We start from the raw sequence: 21,216 nt of genomic DNA, 5'->3' as shown, positions 1-21,216 counted from the left end.
TGATGAGTCTCCATTATTATTCGCAGAAATCCGAGAGCACAGCCCTGCAGCACTACACAAAGCCACTGAACATCTCGGCTGAGCTGGGAACTGAGCCACGAGACATCTCCAGCTGAGCAAGTTATTAGCCCCAAAGATTACCTTCTTTGTTGCATAAATTTGCCCATGGGTGGCTCTACCCTAACACAACCTGTCAGCTTTCAGTTTGTGCCAGAAAATAAGAGAATATAGAACAGGGGGGTCTGTCCATCTCAAAATCCTACTCTGGTTGATGAAAGAACTGAGAAAGAACTTCACGGATCTTTGCAAAAAGTTCTCACTCCCGTTCCACGACTGCCCCTTTCTACCAGCAAACTCTGCCCTAAAATGAGGGCAAAGTAAGACGACCCCTTCTACCTCTTCTCACTTAGAACCATGAAGATTTTAAGTCAGTTTTGATCCTCACGTAGAACTCACAGAAAGTACTGAACTGTAACGTGGGTATCATCTCGGTGGAAAATCAAAGCATTTGTGGTAGGCTGAACAATATCCCCTGCCCAACCCCCCCCCCCACAATGTCCCACCCCCCAAAAAAAAATCCAGATCCTAATTTCTGGAATCTGTGAATGTTATATGAAAAAAAGGACTTCACAGATATGATTAAGTAAAGGATCTCAAGAAGAGAAAGATTATGTCTTTGGGTTATTCATGTGGACCCCAAATGTCATCACAAAGGCCCTTGCATGAGGGAGGCAGGAAAGTCAAGGGCAGAAGGCGGCCACGTGATGAAGGACGCAGGGGCAGATGTGAAGCAGCCGTGAGCCAAGGAATGAGAACAGCCTCCAGAAACTGGAAAAGGCAAGGAAATGGCTTCTCCCCTCCAGCCTCCAGAAGGACCCAGCCCTGAAGACACCTTGCGTTAAGCTCTGTAAGGCTCGTTTCAGATTCCTGCAGTACCTTAGCATGTAAGAAAATAGATTTCTGTGCTTTAAGCCACTAAATTTGTGGCGATTTGTTACAGCAGCCACAGGAAACGTATACAACATCAAAATCCAGCTACTTGATTCCCCATCCTTCACACTTGAGCTTCCCAACTGGTACACCACGAGGGATCTATCTCTTCGCCTCCGGGGGAAGTGGGGTGGGGCCTGGGGCAAAAGTCATACGGAGCTGCCCAAAGACCCTGAGTCACCCCAGTTGCCACACAAATATCGTCCTTTTCTACATGTTCCTGCATCACGGCGATCGTAAAGCATCCAAGTACAAGAAAGTCCCAGGAATTAATACCATTCAAACTTCATATTTAAAAGCACCGGAACACAGTTCAACAGATACAAGGAAGAATAAAAAAGTGTGAGCCGTCCTATCCATTTTCATCCCTCAGGACTGCTGTTCGATAAGCTGCGTTGGAAAATTTTTTAGCAGAAGAAGCAAAATACAGCGTCCTCTCTCAGCATGAAAACTTCGGTGGGAAGACCCCCCACATTCCGAAAGCAGCTCTTTCCACACTGCAGCTCCATCCCCAGGGGGTCTCTCCCAGCCTCCCTCCCCGGTTGGCGGTGGGGGTGGGGGGGATGCTCCTCTGCCCCCTGGGATCTGGGGACTCAAAGGCCACCGGAGCGCGTGCTGGGTACAGACCTGATGGGGAGCGAAGGGTCTCCGGCGTCCCACCAGTCTTTCGGGGGGCTGATGTACATGCACCACAGCTCCCAGCTGTACCCGTGGGCCGAGTTCTCGTACCGCTGCACCTCGAAGGTGTCCTGTTTGATATTGTCGATGGAGGGCAGGATCACCCGCTTCCGGTTCTCCTGGATCCTCGAGAGAACCGGCTCAGCCCTGAAACACAGAGAAGCAGAAATCACGTCTCTCTGGAGGCTCACCCACACCTCCACCGGCCCAGACCCCAAGACCACAGACAATGAAGAGAAGCATCGTAGCTAAAGGCTGGGCTCTGGGCAGGCTGGAACTCAGAGGGAAACCGGGCTCCCGAGTGGCGTCTCCAGCTGGATCCGGTGGCTTTAAAGGAGCCCTGTGACATGCCGCTCGTGCCCTCGCCCCCGTGGGGTTCCCACAGTGCTGCCTGCATTGGCATAAAAGGCCTAAAGCGAGAACTCAGAACACGAGGGCCTCTGCCCCAGAAAGTACGGCCTGTCTTTTACATCAGCGGTGTCTGAGCCAAAGCCAGGCCCTCCTGATAGGATTTGCATTGCCCTGCAGTTTTGCTGTACAGTGTTTTCAGTTTCCCCTCAGGCACTGACGGATGCCTCTGGTTTTTTTTTTTTCTGCTGGAGCTGAACTGCCTTTTCCTCAAATAGGTCACTTCTGCCCTTGATGGCCTGGTTTCAATAAGCATTTTACGAGCTTCTTTGTGCGTGTGACTATTTCAGTTGTTTTAATTGATTATTTAATTGATTTCTTAAAAGGGATCTAATTGGATGGGTTAGGGATGGCAGGCAGGAACTCACTGAAGGCAGAGGCAGGCAGCATCCTGCCTCTCAGCGAGCCCACCCCCTCAGGGCTGCAGCCGGTGATAGGCAGGGACCTGGCTCTGGGTTCAAGGCGCAGCCCTGCCAGCACAGGAGAAAGCAGATGGTCAGACACCCCTGCCAGTGTGCATCTCCGCAATGCACGCAGGAAGGGATCATTTCCCATATTTGAGGAGGAAAAGATGGCTCTCATAATCCAGGGCATTCATCTCCCTGCTTAGAAGAGAGAGCAGGCTCTGGAAGGGAGTCAAGAGAAAATCCCATTCCTCTGCGTTATTTGGAAGAATAATGAGAACACTCGGCCTCCAGCCCATCTCTTTTCATTTGCAGCTATTGAATTACCTGTTGGCACATCTCATCTTTCTATTTGAAACGAACAATAAAATATACCCTGGGCCATTTACTGCCTCCGATACTTTTGCACACACTGTGGAGGCTGATGCCAAACGGCACTGACTTTCCCAGGTTTCTAGACGTGCTTCAGAGCTCCGCCCCCTCCACGTCCTCCCTCTTGCCCTTGTGCCCCGGCAGGAAGTCTAGCCACCCACACGGGCTTTTCCGATCACGTGCCACCTCTTCCAAGAAGCCTGCCTTAATTTTCCCCAGTAGAAGACTCTCTCCATCCTCTCAACTCTTAGACCCCCTTCTCCACCATATTCGAGTCACTCTGACCACATGCTGTCTTTGTTGATCTTTGAACACGTTTTTCTTCCTTATAAGCTCATGATAGCTAATGTTTATTAAGCACTTACTACTCTCTAGGCACCACTGCCAACATGTTATATGTGCAGACTAATATAAAATCTCACAACTATCATATGAGGTAAATACTATAACCATCATTTTACACATGAGGAAACTGAAGCCCAGAGAGGTTAAGTCACTTGCCCCAGGCCACACAGCCAGCTAGAGGTAAAACCAGGTTTCTCACCTGGTTCTCTGGCCTCAGGTCCAACCCCTAAAGCTCCACGGCCTCCTTGGATGGGCCACCCCTCCCCTAGGCTGGTCTGGTGCCCTGCAGGCAGAAGCATTCAGCGTGGCTGCCACTGGGTGGGGAAAGTTACTGAGCCAGGGGCAGAATACCTTGGTTCAAATTATGCTTCTGAAGCTGAGAAATTCGGTCTCCCAGTCTGTGACAGAGTGTACAACTGTTCCCAGTGATTTGCTCCCCTCCCTGGGGATATCCCACCAATGACCACGAGGTCTACAGTGTTACCCTGCAGAGGCACACTCCCACCCTCAACCCCAATTAATGTTTAGCTTGGACAGGTGACCTGCCTTGGCCAATAGGAGGTGTGACTATGTCATATCTGAGCAGAACTTTCAGGGCCCTTGCAAGGTTCAGCTGTTATCCTTTTCCCTGAACTACAAAAATGGTACATCCTGGGCAGGGGTGCTCCTTGGGTTTTGGGATGCAGGGGACGTACAGAGCAGAGTCACAGACAGACAACCTGCAGCAGACCTGCCACGTGGACAGGATGGAGATTGTTACTACAGTATGACCTAGTGACAGTTAAGACACACTGTTAGAAGTGTGGCAAATGGGTCTGAAAGGCTAAGACCAATCACAGACATCAGTCAGAATTAGGCTATAGGCTTCTGGATGGCAGATATCAAATCTCACAGATTTTGAACCCCTGTTGAGTAACCAACTGTCCCATTTGTCCAAGACTGTTCTGATTTTACTACTGCAAGTCTTGCATTCTGGGAAATCCCTCAGTGCTGGGTCACCCAAATCACAGCCTAGAGCAGGCTTTGGGACATGGTCGTCATCCAGCAAATACGTGTGAGTTAGTTTACGTGAAAGAAAAAAGTCTGAGCTGGGAACGTGGAGGTCAAGACGGAGAGGAAAAGGGAGACATGAGAAATAGAAGGTAAAACCAGCTAAAGCTGGGGGTTGCTTGGATGAGTAACACAACACGATGGGGAGGGAAGAATCAAGTGACAGGGACATGGGTGGTGCCACCGGTTTTGACAGGAAAGAAATGAGGAGGGAATGATGTGGAGGAAAGGGTGAGACAGGGCAAGGCTGAGGCTCAGCGGAATATTCAAGGGCACCTGTTCAGGAGGCTTCTAGCTCAAGCGTTCTCAAACCTGAGTGAGCGGCAGAGTCCCCGGCGGGGGGCGGGGGCTGGTTAAAGCAGATTGCTGGGCCCCACCCCCAGAGCTTCTGACGTCACAGGTCTGGGTGGGGCCCAAGAACCTGCATGTCTGACAGGTTCCCAGGTGATGCTGACGCTGCCGTTCTAGGGACCACACTTGGAGAATGATTACAAGAGAGAAACAACGGTGAGGTTCAAGGAAGGTCAGGGCTGCAGACCTACCAGCTGTGCGTATCAGGGTCTGATGGTGGCAGAAAAACCAAAGAAGAAAACTGGGGTCTGAGATGGCAACAGGTGCCTGTGCGCACACGAAAGGGCCAGTGTTAATGGCGACCCCACATTCCAAACCTTCATGTGGTCATGTGCGTAACCCTCCTTTTATCCAGCTGTTAAAAGGATTCTAAAGTTGGTTTCAAATGAAGAAGAATAGACATTTGAAGGCTTAATTAGTGATGGGATATTGGCTCTTCAGATATGGTACCGTGAATTTATTCAAAATGGTATCACTGAGTGTAAACAAACATTATTAATGAAATTAAAGACTCTGCTTCTTACTAATTAAACGACTTTGGCATAGGGGTTTAACCTCTGACTTGACTTATCATTGGTTAGTTAGAAATAATCATATAACTGTAAAGCCCTAACCTAATTTTAACATGCTCATTGACTGATTTGGGCATTTTTAATGTTTTCACTGTCTTACATCCAAAATCTTCTACTCCCTGTAGGATCACCACTTTCTCTCATATTGCTCTTTCCACCTGAAAAAACTTGGGGGGCCATATCGGCAGAGAGAAACCCTTCCTTTCCTCTAAATGAAGTTAAAGATGATCCCATAAATTCTGGGAAGCTTTGTGTTAGTAGGAAGAATTATAAATGACTCTTTTTTTTTTTTTTCACAGTAACAGTCAACCAAGCCTCCCCAGAAATGGAAACAAGCAAAGTAGCAAAAGAGAATGACAGGAATATGACTGTCTTCTTTCCTTAGCAAGGATCATCTTGAGTTCTGTCCAACTAATACATCATTTTCACTGGGGGTTTTAATGATGGTGATGGTGCGATGAGGACAAGGATACTGATGACAGGCTGAGCAGACAGCAGACATATTTTTCCCACTTCCCAGTTTTATTCCAAACTATGGTCTCACCTTCTTCCCAACCACCCCTTCTCCATTCTTCCTGGGGCCCCCAAGGAAATAGGCAAAGTGCCCCACCTCCCAGACTCCAGCCCTCCTGACGACGCTACACGTCCCGAGTGCTCCTAGGTTTCAGCTTGTGACCTACCAGCCAGCGGTGAACTCCACGTGGGCATCAAAGAAGCCGGTGACCTGGCCGGTGGCCACCTTCCAGCCCTCGATGCGAGCTCGGATCAGGCCCTCTCTTTTTTGATTTCTCACCACCTTCACCAGCCCGGGGTAGCGTTTGTGGACATACTCCTCCAAGGGGGCCTTCAGCTCCTCTACAAAATGACCAAACATAGGAAGGTCCGTAAATAGGTCAAATGTGCATCCAACCCGTTGTGAGGCCGACAGATCTCCAGTTAGTTCAGAGATTGCAGAAAAGTTTGCACGTTAGTCATTTTGGTAGAAAACACAACTCAGTCCATGTGAGTCAGAAGACATCTCTGACTGATGTTCCTTGCAATTTCTTTTTTCTCTGGCCCTCCCTCCTTCCTTGGCCAGCACTCCTGTCCCCTCACTCTCCCCTGGGTCCTGTTCATCAGCTTTATATGGGTTTTTCCATCTGCACATATGCTGGTTCTCACAGGATATGTTCTGGGAGGTCTAGACCCACAGTCATGCCCCAGATGCAACATTAACAAGGTTTGTGCTTTGGTTGTAGGATGTAAAAGCAATCTTTGCCCAGCAGTAGAAAAGCTACCGCAATGGCAAAATATGCTACCAGGGCTTGAACACTCTCTTCTGCCACCAGCAGGTGGTACAAAGTACGTTATTTATATGATCTCATTTCATCCCTACAGCAACCCTAGGTGGTTGCTAGATTAATCCCATTAATTAACTAGATGAATTCCACTTTGCAAACTAAGAATAGTCTTAGGGAGACTAACGTGTCCCAAGGTCACAACCTAGGAACAGAAGAGCTGAAACATGGGCCAAATGTGTCTAATTCCACAGAGGTAAAGGGATACCTTTGTGTACTTGAGAATCACCATCTCATCATAAGGCAAAAACCATTTTTTTAATTTTTGTTTTTTTTATATTTATATGAGATGAGGAGGTTAACTGAACTTGTGGCGATCACTTCACAATACGTGTCAGTCAATCACTGGGCTGCACCCCTAAACTTAGGCAGTGCTGTAAGTCAATTACAACTCAATAAAAATGGGGGGAAATCAGCAGATGTAGAAGGACGGACAGGGAAGGGTTGACAAAGAGGGGATTCTGAGATATACACTCTCCAAGGACCTGCCCTTGGAGAGCCTCAGAGGTCGGCAAGCAGCCCAGGTGACTCAGATGTGAGTGGCCCACAGACAATTTAGGAGACACTGTCATCTCTGCTTTGCTCTAGAAAAACCCAAAAGGCCGTTATTTACAGATGTTGTGCAGACTCCTCACTTCCTAGTTATACACAGCAACTTCTGGCAAATTAAAGCCACACATCTGCAGCAAATGTAGAGGCTGCCAGGTGGCCTGCGACCCCCGCGGAGGCTCTGCCCAGTCACCACATGTAAGTATCAAGTGCTCTCTGCATTTGTTCAGCGGCTACGACTGAGACCTCAGGGGAGAGAGATAAACAGGCATTTACAAGTTTGGCAAATGAGAGCGAGATTCACTACCACTGCCCTTCGATAACTCCAGGCTAGTGGGATATGGGTATGAAAGCGCTTTGAAAAGTCTAAAGGGATAAAAGGATAACGCCTCATCCTTTGGTACTAGCCTATGGCTGTTAAGAATAAATAAGAGTTAGATATAAAGCCCTTGATATGCAGTCAAAATCTTATATCTAACCCTAATTGGTCTATTAACATTATTCACATAGATCCATGTTCTCACTCCCCGTGAACAACAGCTCATCTTTCTAGCGAGTCAATATCATTTTGAAGTCCAGGCACTATCATTTCAGAGCCATAGTCACCATCCTCCAGCTCACAAAGCTCAGGGACACATTGTTCCAAACACAATCGGAAGTGACGGCTGGGGAACATGACTGTCATATCATGAAGTGACTGTCAGGGGAACATGGAGGGAGATGCCAGCATCCAAACAGCAGGGCTCAAGAACAAGTGATACTAGGACTTCCCTGGTGGCGCAGTGGTTAAGAATCCACCTGCCGATGCAGGGGACACGGGTTCGATCCCTGGTTCGGGAAGATTCCCACATGCCAAGGAGCAACTAAGCCTGTGCGCCACAACTACAGAGCCTGTGCTCTAGAGCCTGTGAGCCACAACTATTGAGCTCTCACGCCACAACTACTGAAGCCCGCGCGCCTAGAGCCTGTGCTTGGCAACAAGAGAAGCCACTGCAGTGAGAAGCCTGCTCACGGCAATGAAGAACGGCCCACGCTCACAGCAACGAAGACCCAATGCAGCCAATAAATAAATAAATAAATAAAATTTACATAAAAAAAAAAAGAATAAGTGACACTAGGAGGGCTTCACTTCCCACAGCCTGTATGTGATCCTGGACCCAATAAGGTATTGGGTTGTGCCCCTGCCTGGATTTAAAATCAATTTGGACACAAGCACTCCCTCGAGATGCTTATAATCTGGGCAAGGAGATGAGACGTGTTCAAAAAATTCCAATATTCAGGAACTAAGGGCCAAAGGAAAATGGCCATAGAGGGAGAGGCGTATGGGGAGAGGGGTCACAAAGGGAGAAAGAATTTTGGCTGGAGGTGTCCAAGGAGAAGGTCGTACCTGAGTTAAGCAGCAGGTTTGGACATGTGCTCTCACTATTCCAAAATACACAAGCACACAGCAAAGCACACAGCCGTCAAATCAGATCTGCTTAGGTGACAGAGTCACTAATGTCTGGGGGACCAGGAAGATGACATTAATCAGAAAAGAGGAAAAGAAGAGAAGCAGAAGAAGTTGATGGGTTCCCCTGAGGTTGAGGGGCCAGCAGACATTTGGGGCTCAACAGCTGAACCAGAATAATGGTCCAGAGTGAGAAGACAGGGCGCAGGGTGTCAGGGACACGGTGGGGAGAGATGACGGCATAGAAGGGAGGCAGAGTTCCAAGAGACGGAGTGAAGAAGACAGAACCCCACTTTGGGAAACGTGTGCATTCAGAAGGCAGGAAGCAGAGCTAGAGGACAAGATGGGCTGGAAACAGCATCACAAGGGCAAACCCTATCAAGGGTAGCGTTTCCAAAAGGGAAGAATCCGTGCTTTCATTTTGTAAATATTTACAGAGCGCCTACACAGCTGAAAATGACGCAACCCCTGTTCTCGACGCGTTATTCAACATCGAAATGTGTTAGAGAAAATGAGAGCTGAGAACAGGCTATTGATCTAGACAAACAGTAGGTTCCTGGTGGGACTGGTGAGAAAAAATAATTCCCTTCTGGAGGCAGCTGGGCCCTTCAGGGACAGGGTTAGCTTAGGGAGAACTGGAAGAGTAGGACAGCGCAGGAGAGATTTCCAGAAAGGCTGGTCCTGGTGGAACAGACTTGCGACGCCTGAGTGCATTGGGGTGTTGAGATTTGGAAGTCACTCTAAAGTGAGAAAGCCCACGAGTTAACCAGATAAAAACAAGGCCCCCAGGCTCACCATGGAAGGAAACAAATCCTCAACCTGACAGCAGTAAGAAATGACACACCTGTCACCTAAGATCCTTTATCATCCTTAACAGATGAAGCCATTCCCAGACATTATAACGACAGTAAGAAAAACATTTCACGTAGGATTTTTCTCACTGGCAGGCTCAGAGAAGAAAATAAAAACCCACTTCTGCAAAAATAAATGTTTACCTATCGGTGTTATCAAATCCAATGCTAAATTTGTCTAGAGCCATTTGGGAATGCTTGTGTTTCTGATGGTTTTGGTAAATAGCATTTGGGGAGGTCAAGAAGGGACAGGCAACCATTGCCCGTGAGAGGAAGGGACCAGAAGAGAGATATATCTGCCCCTTAACTATAAAAGGACCGCCTGTCATCCAAGCTTAAGGAGAAGACATCAGCAACAAGAAAGCTACAAACAATGAGAACTAAAGCAAAAAACATTATTGCAGAATTATAGCCAGATCCCACAATTTAAGTGATACTAGAGAATAAAACATCAGTCTAGTCTCTTCTCTCTAAACCCAGCTCAGGAAAAAGCGTTGATCTAGAACATCTCCACCTGGTCCCAAAACTAGCGCCTGAACCTGGGTACCACACAGATGTGGGCTTGCAAGTTGACCACACCGACCCGGGTTGGGCTCCACCTGTACCTCTCAACCATCAAGTTACCAAGTCTTGCTGATGAGACTTACTGAACATTGGAATTCTCCTCAAGGTATGGAGATTCAAGATAATTAGTCCAAGTTTAGATGGTGTTTCTCAAACTTTAACCTGCAAGAAAATCACCAGTAGGTCTGGGGTGTGGCCCAAGAACTTGCATTTCTACCAAGCTCCACGAGGCTGCCGCTGCTGTTCTGGTGAAGGCACTCAGAGTCGCTCTGACTTAGAACTGACTCCCATCCAACCCCACTTGTGACGAATTAACCCCTGTGCGTGGAATAGGTCTCATCCGAACTGAGCTGACGTTCCAGCATCCCAGTGTTGGCCACTGCCCGTCTGTTTTTCCCACTGCCTGGGACTTCTTGTTCCGCCTTGTCCAAAAGATGGAGCCCCTTGGAGATGACCTCAGTCTACATGGTGAGGGTTTGCCTTGCCATTTCCAAAACTGGGATCCTGCGGGCTGCCCCCCTTCAACCCCTGCATGGAGCAACCTCACCATTTAGTCCCTCGACAAGGACCCCCGACGCTCCCGGCTTCTGCTCTCCCTCCCACAATCCATTACGACAAGTGCTACAATTCTACCAACACTGCGTCTGCTCCCATCCGCACCACCATCACCATCACAGCCACTTAGAACCAACACTTCTCCCTGCCAGCAGCCGCTGAGGTGTGGGCATGCTGCTTGCTGGGAATGCATGGGTTGTGACAGCTGGGATGAGAAAATAGCACATATGGCATGCTCCAATTAAAAAAAAAAAAGAGAGAAAGAAAGAAACCAAGAAACAGAACCATCTGCCTCAAAGCCAACGTTCCTCAGAGTGCGCGATTCCTCTCTACCTAGGGATCTCCTGGCAGGTGAGGCAGGCCCCTGGGCGGCCCTAAGCAGTTCTAATTTAGTGGGCCTCGGTGGGGTTGACCAGCGCTCTAGATGATTTTCCCAGGAACCCAGAACTTCTCAAAAGCACTGCCTGATTTTTATTTCATTGTTTTTACCATGGTTAGATACACATAAAATTAAACGTTTTGACCATGTTAAAGTGTACGATGGCATTAAGTGCATTCGAAATGTGGTGCAACCTTCACTGCTGTCTAGTTCCAGAACTTCTCATCACCCCCAAGGTAAACCCTACACCCATTAAGCAGTTACGCTCCATGTCCTGCCGTCCCCTCAGCCCCTGGCAGCCACTAATCTGCTTTTCATCTCAATGAATTTGCCTCTTCTGGATATTTCATAGAAATAGAATCGTACAAGATGTGGCCTTTTGTGTCTGTAAGCCCTGGTCAATGTTGAAGGCGGGGGGAGATGAAGCGTTGTTTTTTTGGTTTTTTTTTTTTTTTGAATGTGAATTTAAATCCCTAGGTCTTACTGAAGGACTGATGCCTTGTCCTACTGCCCGTTAGCTTTTCTGATCCCCATTTTGGTTATCTGGTTGCCTGGAAGCTTATTCGAAAAGCCCCTCCAGACTCTTTGAAGGGGGTTCTGGCCTCTCTGAGGGGAGGAGCCAAGCCTTGGATCTGTGTTCACACGCTCCGGCTCTCCTGACACCAGCCTTTCTCCCCATCCCTGACAGAAACTTCTATCTCACCGTGCTGGGGGGTCTTAAGTTAGCAGAGGGGAAAAACATAGTCCTTAACATAGATTCAGCACAGCCGTTAGGCATAATACCCTACATTTCTGCAGCCCCCCCCTTTTTTTTTTTGAGATTTTTTTTTTTTTAATGTGTGTATCAGCCACGATGCCACTGAAAGAAAACAAAAAAATAGATTTAGAACACCTGGATTTTCAGGTATGCCTGAGAATACCCTTATACCTGAAAGAACTAACCAAAACTAAAGGCATAAAAGTGGCCAAAGATCAATAATGTATTTTTAATTAATTTCGTTTAATTAAAAAAGAGAAGGGGGAGAAACCTTATGCAACATGTGGGTTTCTTTCTGTCAAATGGAGATAGCAAGTTCCATAAACGAATCTGGGCTTTGAAGGACCTGAAGTTTATATAATCTGAAGGATCCTCTTTAAGAAAAAGAAAAAAATCTCTCTTTTGTAAATTTTGCAAAAACCCATGGGCAGGTGAACCACTGTCAGGCACCGCCCCTCCCCACTCGCCCCAAGGGCCCCAATCATAAGCTTCCTTAGCTTCAAGACGAGTACACCCTGTGAGGCGGACTTCGCAGATGCAAAATTGCTTTCAGGCTGACAATCACTGCTTTTCAAACATTTCAAATACTATGTTTGTCTGTATGTATAATACAATACTGATATCCCCAAATTGCTAGCCAAGCTGACTGAAAATGTCAGCTCGGCGTGAAATGCTCCGAAACACTACCCAGATGAGTCCTCCTCTCGTATTTCATCAGAGAAAGATCTCTCTCGCAGACTCATGACATTCCTTGAGTTTTGCTTTCACATTTGCCGAGTCCTGATTAAGGATATTCTGTTGTAACTGCTTTACCTCTAGAAACTCCTTCTACCCTCCGGGAAGAGTCAGGACTCCGTGAGGTAAGGGGTATGGTTATCCCCATTTTACAGATAAGGAAACGGAGGCCCAGAGAGGGTAAGCCCCTGGCCAAAAGTCACACAGTTGGTAAGTGACATGCTTGCCCTCCTTGTCATTCTGCCTGATTCCTGTGGCTGTGATGCTGTGAAACCTGGAGTTGTTCATCTGCTCATGTGGAACTGAGCCTCAAACATGGCAAGCCGAGGCCTGACGCAGGCTTGTCCGGGGACTGGCCCTCTCTCTGTAACTCTGAAGCCCCCACACTTCTGCTCTGGGTACATCATCTACCTTTCTAGCCAGCTGTCCGCTGACAGGGGTTGGCCCTCTCCAGAAAGGAAGTCCCCTGGCTGATTGAGAGGCTCAAAGGGAGGAGGTAGTCAGCTGAACTTCAACCTCCTCCAGACAGTCCCACCAAACTCTGAAGGGACAGCAGTGACATAAGAGCCACACCCCCGCCCCCGCTCCCCCGACCCCTCCCCGCCCCACTCAGATGCCTCTGAAATCCTAGCCTTTAAGAACATCTACGGAGAGAGAGTGAGCATGTAAAAACCAAGACAAAATCACCCAAAAGGTGGCTATACTGCATGTTTTATTCTCTGGGCATCGCTCAGCTTTGTGGACTTAAATAATGCATTTTCTGACGATGGGAGTGAAAAAAGAGGCAAGGCGAGAGCCAGAAACTTTGGGAAGAATGGGGGAGATTAAAAAGGGATGTTTTTTGCTGTGTATGAAAGCATTTTAAAGGCGATTCCACAGTGAGATGAAAGCAAGGAGAAAAGAAAGCAAAAGACGAAAAGAAGCAAGAAAAGAGATGTAAGGTGCAAAATACCGAAGTGTTAAACTAAATATATCACACGGGCTTGTGCATTCAGGAGAGGGGCTTTAAAAAGGAAAGCCATCTCTGCTTTCAACTCCTTTGTTAAGAAATTCCTCTTTACCTCTTCTTCCATTTAAATTTCACCTAAAAAAAATACACAAATTCAAGGAGCCCAAACCAACAGGAACACATCGCAACGCCTTTATGGGTGCTTCCAGATTGTTCCCCCAAATTAAGAGCGTTCCCCTGTCTTGCCCCATCAAAAGGCAGTTGAAAGTCTGATACTTGCAGCTGATTCTAATAATAACATGTGAATTTAAGTGATAAAATTTGTCTACAGCCTGGAGTGTGTTTATCTTTCATTATGTTTCTTATTTACTGCGATATTGATTCTGAACGCTCTGAAGCTGGCAAACCTCTTCCCTGAAATAACCAAAGTCATGGTCATTATGGGGGCTCAGAGGGAGCAAAACGGTACACGGGAAACAGGAAGCCCTGCAGAGAACAGAGGCACAGCACAGCGGCTTGGTCACTTCTGGTAAGGGGACAGGAGGGCTGCAGGAGGGGAGTGTTACACTGGAAGGAGGCGGGAAAGCACAGAGGGAGGTGACACTTCCCAGGGAGGAGGCCCCAGAGTCCTGGTTCCAGGACCAGGATGGCTGAGTTACAGCCCCGGCTCTTGCAAATTCTGGCTGTGCTGCCGTGGAATGAAGCACTTCCCTCTCTAACCTTGAACATCTTCTTTATTTTATTTATTTATGTATTTTTTTAAGATAGGTTTTTTTTTTTTTTTGATGTGGACCATTTTTGAAGTCTTTATTGAATTTGTTACAATATTGCTAGAGTTTTATGCTTTGGTTTTTTGGCCTCGAGGCATGTGGGATCTTAGCTCCCTGACCAGGGATCAAACCCACACCCCGTGGTGCGTTGGAAGGTGAAGTCTTAATCACTGGACCACCCAGGGAAGTCCCCCGAACTTCTTTTTTAAGAAGGATATCAGTTACCGTCTCCCAGTGTAAAAGAGCGTGGTCCAGACTCAAGGAGATGCGTGCTCAGTTAGCACCACGGAGTCGTGCCCAGAAGGGGAAACAGAGTGTCAGGGCCCTTCTGCGTTTCTGCCCCCCAACCCGGGGCTCCTTGACAGGGGCAATTCACTCGCAGGCCTCCTTGAGGCCAGACAGCTGATGTCCTCCCATGTGTGTAAGACAAGAAACTAGTGGGCAGGCAGGACCCGGCCCTCAGGATTCGGAAGGCAACCATCCTGCCCTAAGGAAAGGCTTTGTTCCACCCTGTGTGCAGGTGCTGGGCCCAGGCCCTCCCGGACCCCGTAGCACAGCCTGAGGCCAAAGAGGCTCTGCCCAGCAAGCAGCCCGGAGCGCACAACTAAAGTGATCTAAAGACACTCTCGTCAATGCCACCTCCAGGATCCACCTCACTTTTCCAAGAAAATAAGATTAAAGCTCCAACACTGCTCTTCGGGGAACAAAGGTGAAAATGGCCACGTCTGGCCTTCCTGACTATATTTCCAACCCTTGGCCTTCCTTGATCCACCTCTCTCTCTGTCTCATCTGTCAGCGTCTCTGATCTCCAGCCCGGGCTAGGCTGTTCAAAGAGCCTCTTTTATCCTTCCTGCTCAGCACTGTCACAGGACGTGGTCACACGGTCCCTCCTCAATCCTGTGGCCCAGCAAGGCCCCCCCCATCTCCGACACGGACTCACTCTCTGAAACGCCAATCCACCCATCAGTTCTTCCACGTCGAATCCCACTGCACGCCTCCCTCTCTACGCCCCAAGCATCTGTGCGTTGAGATCCAGGTTCTACTACTTCCCCCCACTACTGTTCCTTCCCACCCACATGTCCAAATTCTAACCATCTTTCATGGTCCAACTCAAGTGCCCCATCCTTCTCAAAGGCCTCATTTATTTCCCCAACTGATGGGAACCTCAAGCGTGAATCCCATGGATGTTGTTGTAGCATTTGGGGTCCACGGCGTGCCTGTCCACCCTGCCCCCTCTGTTTCTGGAGATGTCCCCCCATGGTTACTGGGGTGTGGTAGTTCTACCTATGACCCTCCTTCCTGGCCACAGTTGATAGGTCCAATGGAAGGCATCTGACCCAAACGAGAGCACCAGTTCCCTTCCTTGGGACGCCCCTGGAGAGGTGGTCCTGTCCCCCCACAATGGCCGAAGCTGTAATTACAATGTCAACTCTGGGCCATCTTTGCAGCCATGTTTCCCTCCAGATGGCCTGGGAAACCGGAGGTGGCCAGCCTTCCCAAGCCAACAGGGGAAGGAGGGGCTCAGAGACAGCAGAGACCTGGGACAGAGAACCCTGGCAACGTCTGAGTGCCTGGATCTCACTGTCCCTCAGCCCAGGCTCATTCCCATCCCTGGGGTGTCTCGGCCCCTCCAGGACCCTGTATTACTGGGTCCTATCTACTGTGAACCCCGAACCTGATCCCAGCGCAAAACTTCCAACACACTTTGTGGGTTACTCCTGGGTTCTGCGGGAATGCAACCCATTCCTCTTGGTATCATAATCAAGGTCACCGAGACTAAAACAAAAACTTTTCCTCCACTGGAGACTGGGCTGGAAGATAAAAAAATCAATCACAGTTTTAAAGAGAGGGTATCACATAAATGGAATAAATGACCAAAGAAGTTCGCTTGAACATGTGTTTACCATAACTCAAGTAACGGGACTCTTGGGCATTTATCCCAGGGAAATGAACATGTATTTTCACACCAACATCTGTACATCAATTTTCCAGCACCCTTATTTGTGAAAACCCCAAACTGAAACAACCCAAACGTCCTTCAACAGGTAAAGGGCTAAGCAAACTTGGTAAACCCACACCACAGAACACTGTGCAGAAGTAAAAAGGAGCAAACTCTGCGCGCACACAGTTTGGGTGGAGCTCAAGGGACCTCTGCTAAGTGCAAAAGCCAATCACAAAGTTATGGTTCAATTTATAGAACATTCTTGAAATAAAATTATACAGATGGAGAACAGACTAGTGGTTGCTAGGGGTTACGGATGGGGGAGTTGGGGTAGCAAGGGGGAGCTTTGTGGTGATGGGGCAGTTTTGGATCTCAGCTGTAGGGATGGTTACAGGAATGTCACCTGCAATCAAATTGCATAGAAGCTCCAACACACACACACACACACACACACACACACACACACACATACACACTAAACGGGTGAAATCAGAATAAGCTCTGATTGTACAACCTGTGGATTGTAGCAGAGTCAATTTATAGGTTGTGATTAATGCACTAGAGTTTAGCAAGATGTTACCAGTGGGGGAAACGAAATGAAGGGCACATAAGACCCCTTGCACGTGTGTGCAACTTTCTGTGAATCTAGAATTATTTCAAAATAACAAGGTTTTTTTGTTGTCTTTTTTTTTTTAAGCCAGTTAGCGTACGAAGCTTTAGCTGGGGTTCTCACACTATCAACTGTGTAAAGATATACACGCTCCTTCTCCTCTCCTCCCCACGACCTGAAAACACACAGGGAGGGATGTAAGCACACAACCTAATTGTGATTACAGACCCACAGAGCAAATGCCGTCACACTGCAGTAATCTGGTCGAGGACAAAAACAAGTATTACTTCGGATCAGGAAAGCTCTTTATAAGTTGGGGGAGAGGCAGGTGCTGTTTCAACAAGGAAGCCTGGCCCAGTGTGGAGCATTGTGATAACAAGGTGTCTCCTGGCTCCTTTACTCAGAGCCTCCACAGCACAGGAAAAGTGTTATCTTTCCAAAACATAAGACCTCTCCTATCTCTGCAATTATAAACCAAGAAGAAAAGCAAACAATGTCAGTATGCCTCCTCCAAAATCCCTTTTGAAAGCCCAGAGGGTTGAAACTTCCATCCAAAAAAGTTCTAACTCAAGCCATCCTTCTTTCAACCGTTGAACACACCAACCAAGAGAAGAGCTTGATCAGGTGTGCTCGCTCCATGGGAAAATATCAGTGACAAGATCTACAGCTGCCCAGAGCACCGAGAGACGCAAATCATGATGACTAGAGACAGGTGGTTTTGGGGATCTGAATCAAAACAACTAGAGCATTGGAGCCAAAATATGCACGACAATGCCACACACAAAAATTCCCAGGATGATGCTCGCGGAAGTAGAAAAAGAAAAGAAAAAAACAACACTCTGCACAGGTGCACTTTAAAAGAACATATTCAGTGATCCCTATAACTTGGGGCACAAGGCGCTGGGAACATAGCACAGAAGGAATTACGGTTCCAGCTCTGAAGGGTCTTATAGTTTAGAGATGGGCAAGGGCACAGAGGCAATCCGGCGAGCTAAGTGACGCGCCAAACGACACACTGATGCCCGGGAGCAGAGGCTGAGGGACCCCAACCCAGCCACACCTGGGAAGTCCAGGAAGGCTTCCCAGTGGTGATGACACAGAAGTAGAATGTCAAGGAATAAGCTGGAGCCGGCAAATAACACCACGAGTGCCCTCAACAGTTACACCCCTTATTATACTGCCAGGACTGGTACTATGTGCTTTACAAGTAGCACCTTGAAAGCTCATAATTTAAACCCTGCATAAAAGCCATGATCATCCTCAACGTGCTCAAGCTCAAAAAGGCAGGTGCCTTGGCCAAAACCTTCACATACTATTGCTTAAGGAAAAGAGGAAGGAAGTTTTTAAAAAGTAGTTAAAAACTGTTCAGACAGGTATTATGTATATAATCTTATGTATTAAAGATTATAATAGTGGAAATGAAGACGCTTCTAATATTATTTCAACTTGCTGGCTAAAGTTACCCCTCAGTTTGGAAGGCACAGTAAAATTCCACGGGAAGCTGGAATTGCCACGTTTAAAAGGTGAACTCAACCCCTCTCCCAAACCTACTCCTACCATATTCCTTCTCCTAGTGGATGGCATCAACCTGTCCTGTCACAGAAGCCAGGACCCTGGGAGTCCTCTCTGACCCCTCCCTCCTCTTTATCCTCCTTCATAACCAATCAGTCCTCATGTGATTTGGCCTCGATGTTTTGGAATCTAAAATATTTTAGCGCACGAAAACAGGATATTTCGAATAAGTGGTGAGGATGAAGTATTACATACACTGAGATAACAATGCTTTGAGACAACGGTCTCTAGGTTAAAACTTTCTCACACCCGATATAAAAATATTTAATCTGTTGGAATTTATATTGAAAAGAAATATTTATCTGTAAGAAAATCTCCATGAATATTTGTGCCTTCTAGGGATGACGAACAACTTTCTTAGGACATTACTAAAAGGAAAAGACTGATGGGTTTGACTATAGAAAAATGTAAAATTTCTACCTGTCTAAAGATACTGTAAACAAATTAAAGTGAATGCTCAAACTGAGAGCGATATCTATAAAATGCATGTAAAAAGTTTTTAAATATACACAAAGTTCTTATAAATCAATAAGATAAATATTCCGATAGAAAAAAGTGTCATTAATAGGCAAATCCCTAAAAAAGAAATATAGTCAAATACATGAAAAGGTGTTCAACATCGCTAATATTAAAAAAATGCAGGTCTAAAAATGAGATGCCATTTTTCACTCATCAGAACAGCAAAGATGACAAAGATTACTAAGATTTGTGCTGGTGAGGATACAGAGAGAGAGACAGCTTCACATACTTTTCATGGGACAGGACACATATCTGGAGAACAAGTTATCAATGTCTATTAAAAATTCTTAACAATGACTGTGGAACTTCTGGGATAAGATACTAAATTTAAATCGTGACTCTGACAAAAGTCACTGAAAACTACAGTAAAGGGATTTAAAAAAACCCAATAAACCACAACTTTTCAAGGTCAGAGGAGACACAAAATGAGACATCACCCACAAAGCTGGGGAGGCTGGAAAGCGGATTCACAGAATGACAGCTGTGTCGGCCCCCCTCTGCTGTCAAACCCAGGAAGTCCAAGCACTCAGAGTGTGTGTGTGTGTGTGTGTGTGTGTGTGTGTGTGTGTGTGTGTGTGTGTGTACATTTATATATAATAATCAGTGTGAAATTTTCCATTTTAGTTTACAATTCAGTGATATTAACTACAGTCACATTGTTTTGCAAGCATATTACCACCCTCCATCTTCAGAACTTTTTCAACTTCCCAAACCAAAACTCTGTATCCATTAAACACTAACTCCCTATTTTCCCTCCCCCAGCCCCTGGCTACCTAATCACTTCTTAAGAGGTAATCATGAGCAGACAATAGGCTTGCTGGACTCCAGAGAAAGCCTCCAGGGTAGAAGATAGAAACTAAATAGCAAAGAGAAAAAAAGGCACCGTGTGGAAACAGACTACACAGGGAGAAAACTGAAAAACCAAACAAGACATTATTAATATCCTCCAAGGGATGAGAAAATATATTGCTTCCATTAAATAAAAACAATACGCTATAAAAAGGAACTTTCAGAGAATAAAAATGAGGACTTGGAAGCAAAATCATGATAGAAGATATAAAAAACTGAATAGAAGGGGAAGGGAGATAAAATTGAAAGCAAATATATCAGAGCAAAAAGATAAGATAGTAAAGACAAGAAAATTAGGGGTTCAATCTAGGAGGTTTAATAATGGAATATACTGGGAGATGCTGAAAGAGAGAATTGAGAAAAAAATGAAGAGGAATTATCAATTAAATTGTCCAAGAAATTTCCCAAAAACTGACATCAGATTCCAGATTGAAGCCACTGAATGATCAACGGATGAAAATGGACCCATATCAAGGCTCATCATTGTGAATTTCCAAACTTTGGGGACAAAATGAAGATTCAAGCTTCCAGAAAGCAAAGAAACATGCAAAAGATGAGGAATCTGGACTCCTTTCTGTCTTTCTAAAAAACACTGAAAGACAGTATTTTGATGGGAGCAAACCGATCAAAATTCAGAAAGAAGGTGATATCTAACTCAACTGGGCCATCATTCACATAGTTTAGGAAAAAGCTTTCTTCAGACGTGGATAATCTCAAAAGATTTTATCCTCCTTGTAATATTTCTCAAGAAGCTTTTAGATGTTGAGTTTCACCAAAATAAGTATATAAACCAAGAAAGAGAGAGGCATGGAATCCAACATAGGTGAGGGGCAAAGGAGATTCGCAGGAGGATGGGGAAGTGAGATAGATCCACCATGGCCAACTGTCCACATGGGAGGGGTGTGACTTGAGACAGACGTGTTGAGGGTTATCCTTACTAGCTCTCCTGCAACCTGACCACACTTAAAGCTGAGGGTAGATCATTTGAATGAGTGTGGTCCCCATTCTTCCCTATAATTAGATGTTCTGACCAGAGGCTGACTAAGTTTGTGCTGGTTTTCCATGCTTGTTGCCTGGATCGCCTGAGGACATTCATTTCATCCTTATGCTTTGAATTCCTCCTGAACATAGACAGTACACCTTGATGAGGCCAGAAACAGAAAATACGGGGCAGCTCACCCCATCCCTCCAGATTTTTGCCTTATACCCAGTACCTGGTTCACACAATAGCCCTGCCAGGTGCCCCCAGTGCGGTTAGCCCTGCATTTCCTTGGGGTCACTGATGACCTAGCTGTCTTCCCCAGAGGAGGCTTTTGGAACTCTTAGGAAAACACAAAGGTCAACGTCCTTGTTCTTGACATGGTAGGATAACAAGTATTTGTTAGTAAATACTTTTTAAAAAAAAAATAAAGGAGTCAGACAATGAACCTATTTATGAAACAGAAACAGATTCACGGACACAGAGAACAGACTTGTGGTTGCCAAGGGGGAAGGGTTGGGGGAAGGATGGAGTGGGAAGTTGGGGTTAGCAGTTGGAAGCTATTATATATAGAATGGATAAACAACAAGGTCCTACTGTATAGCACAGAGAATTATATTCAGTATCCTATGATAAACCATAATGGAAAAGAATATTTTTAAATGTGTGTGTGTGTGTGTAT

General features: G+C 46.5%; 1 protein-coding gene across 2 annotated transcripts in view; it reads right to left on the bottom strand.

Annotated features, from left to right (window-relative positions):
• Positions 1–21,216, bottom strand: part of GALNT17 (polypeptide N-acetylgalactosaminyltransferase 17) — a 426,893-nt gene that overhangs the window by 199,593 nt on the left and 206,084 nt on the right. For both annotated transcript variants that reach the window (XM_057696027.1, XM_057696029.1), the window contains exons 4-5: positions 5,851–6,025; positions 1,618–1,815 (exon numbers count right to left, since the gene is read on the bottom strand). In XM_057696027.1, the coding sequence (XP_057552010.1) occupies positions 1,618–1,815; positions 5,851–6,025 (373 nt within the window). The remainder of the gene's footprint in view (positions 1–1,617; positions 1,816–5,850; positions 6,026–21,216) is intronic.

Source organism: Hippopotamus amphibius, chromosome 9 (genome assembly GCF_030028045.1).
Source record: "Hippopotamus amphibius kiboko isolate mHipAmp2 chromosome 9, mHipAmp2.hap2, whole genome shotgun sequence".
In the NCBI taxonomy this organism is placed as follows: Eukaryota; Metazoa; Chordata; class Mammalia; order Artiodactyla; family Hippopotamidae; genus Hippopotamus; species Hippopotamus amphibius.
The sequence above is the reverse complement of the archived record's forward strand: the minus strand, read 5'-3'. Positions and strand labels throughout refer to the sequence as shown.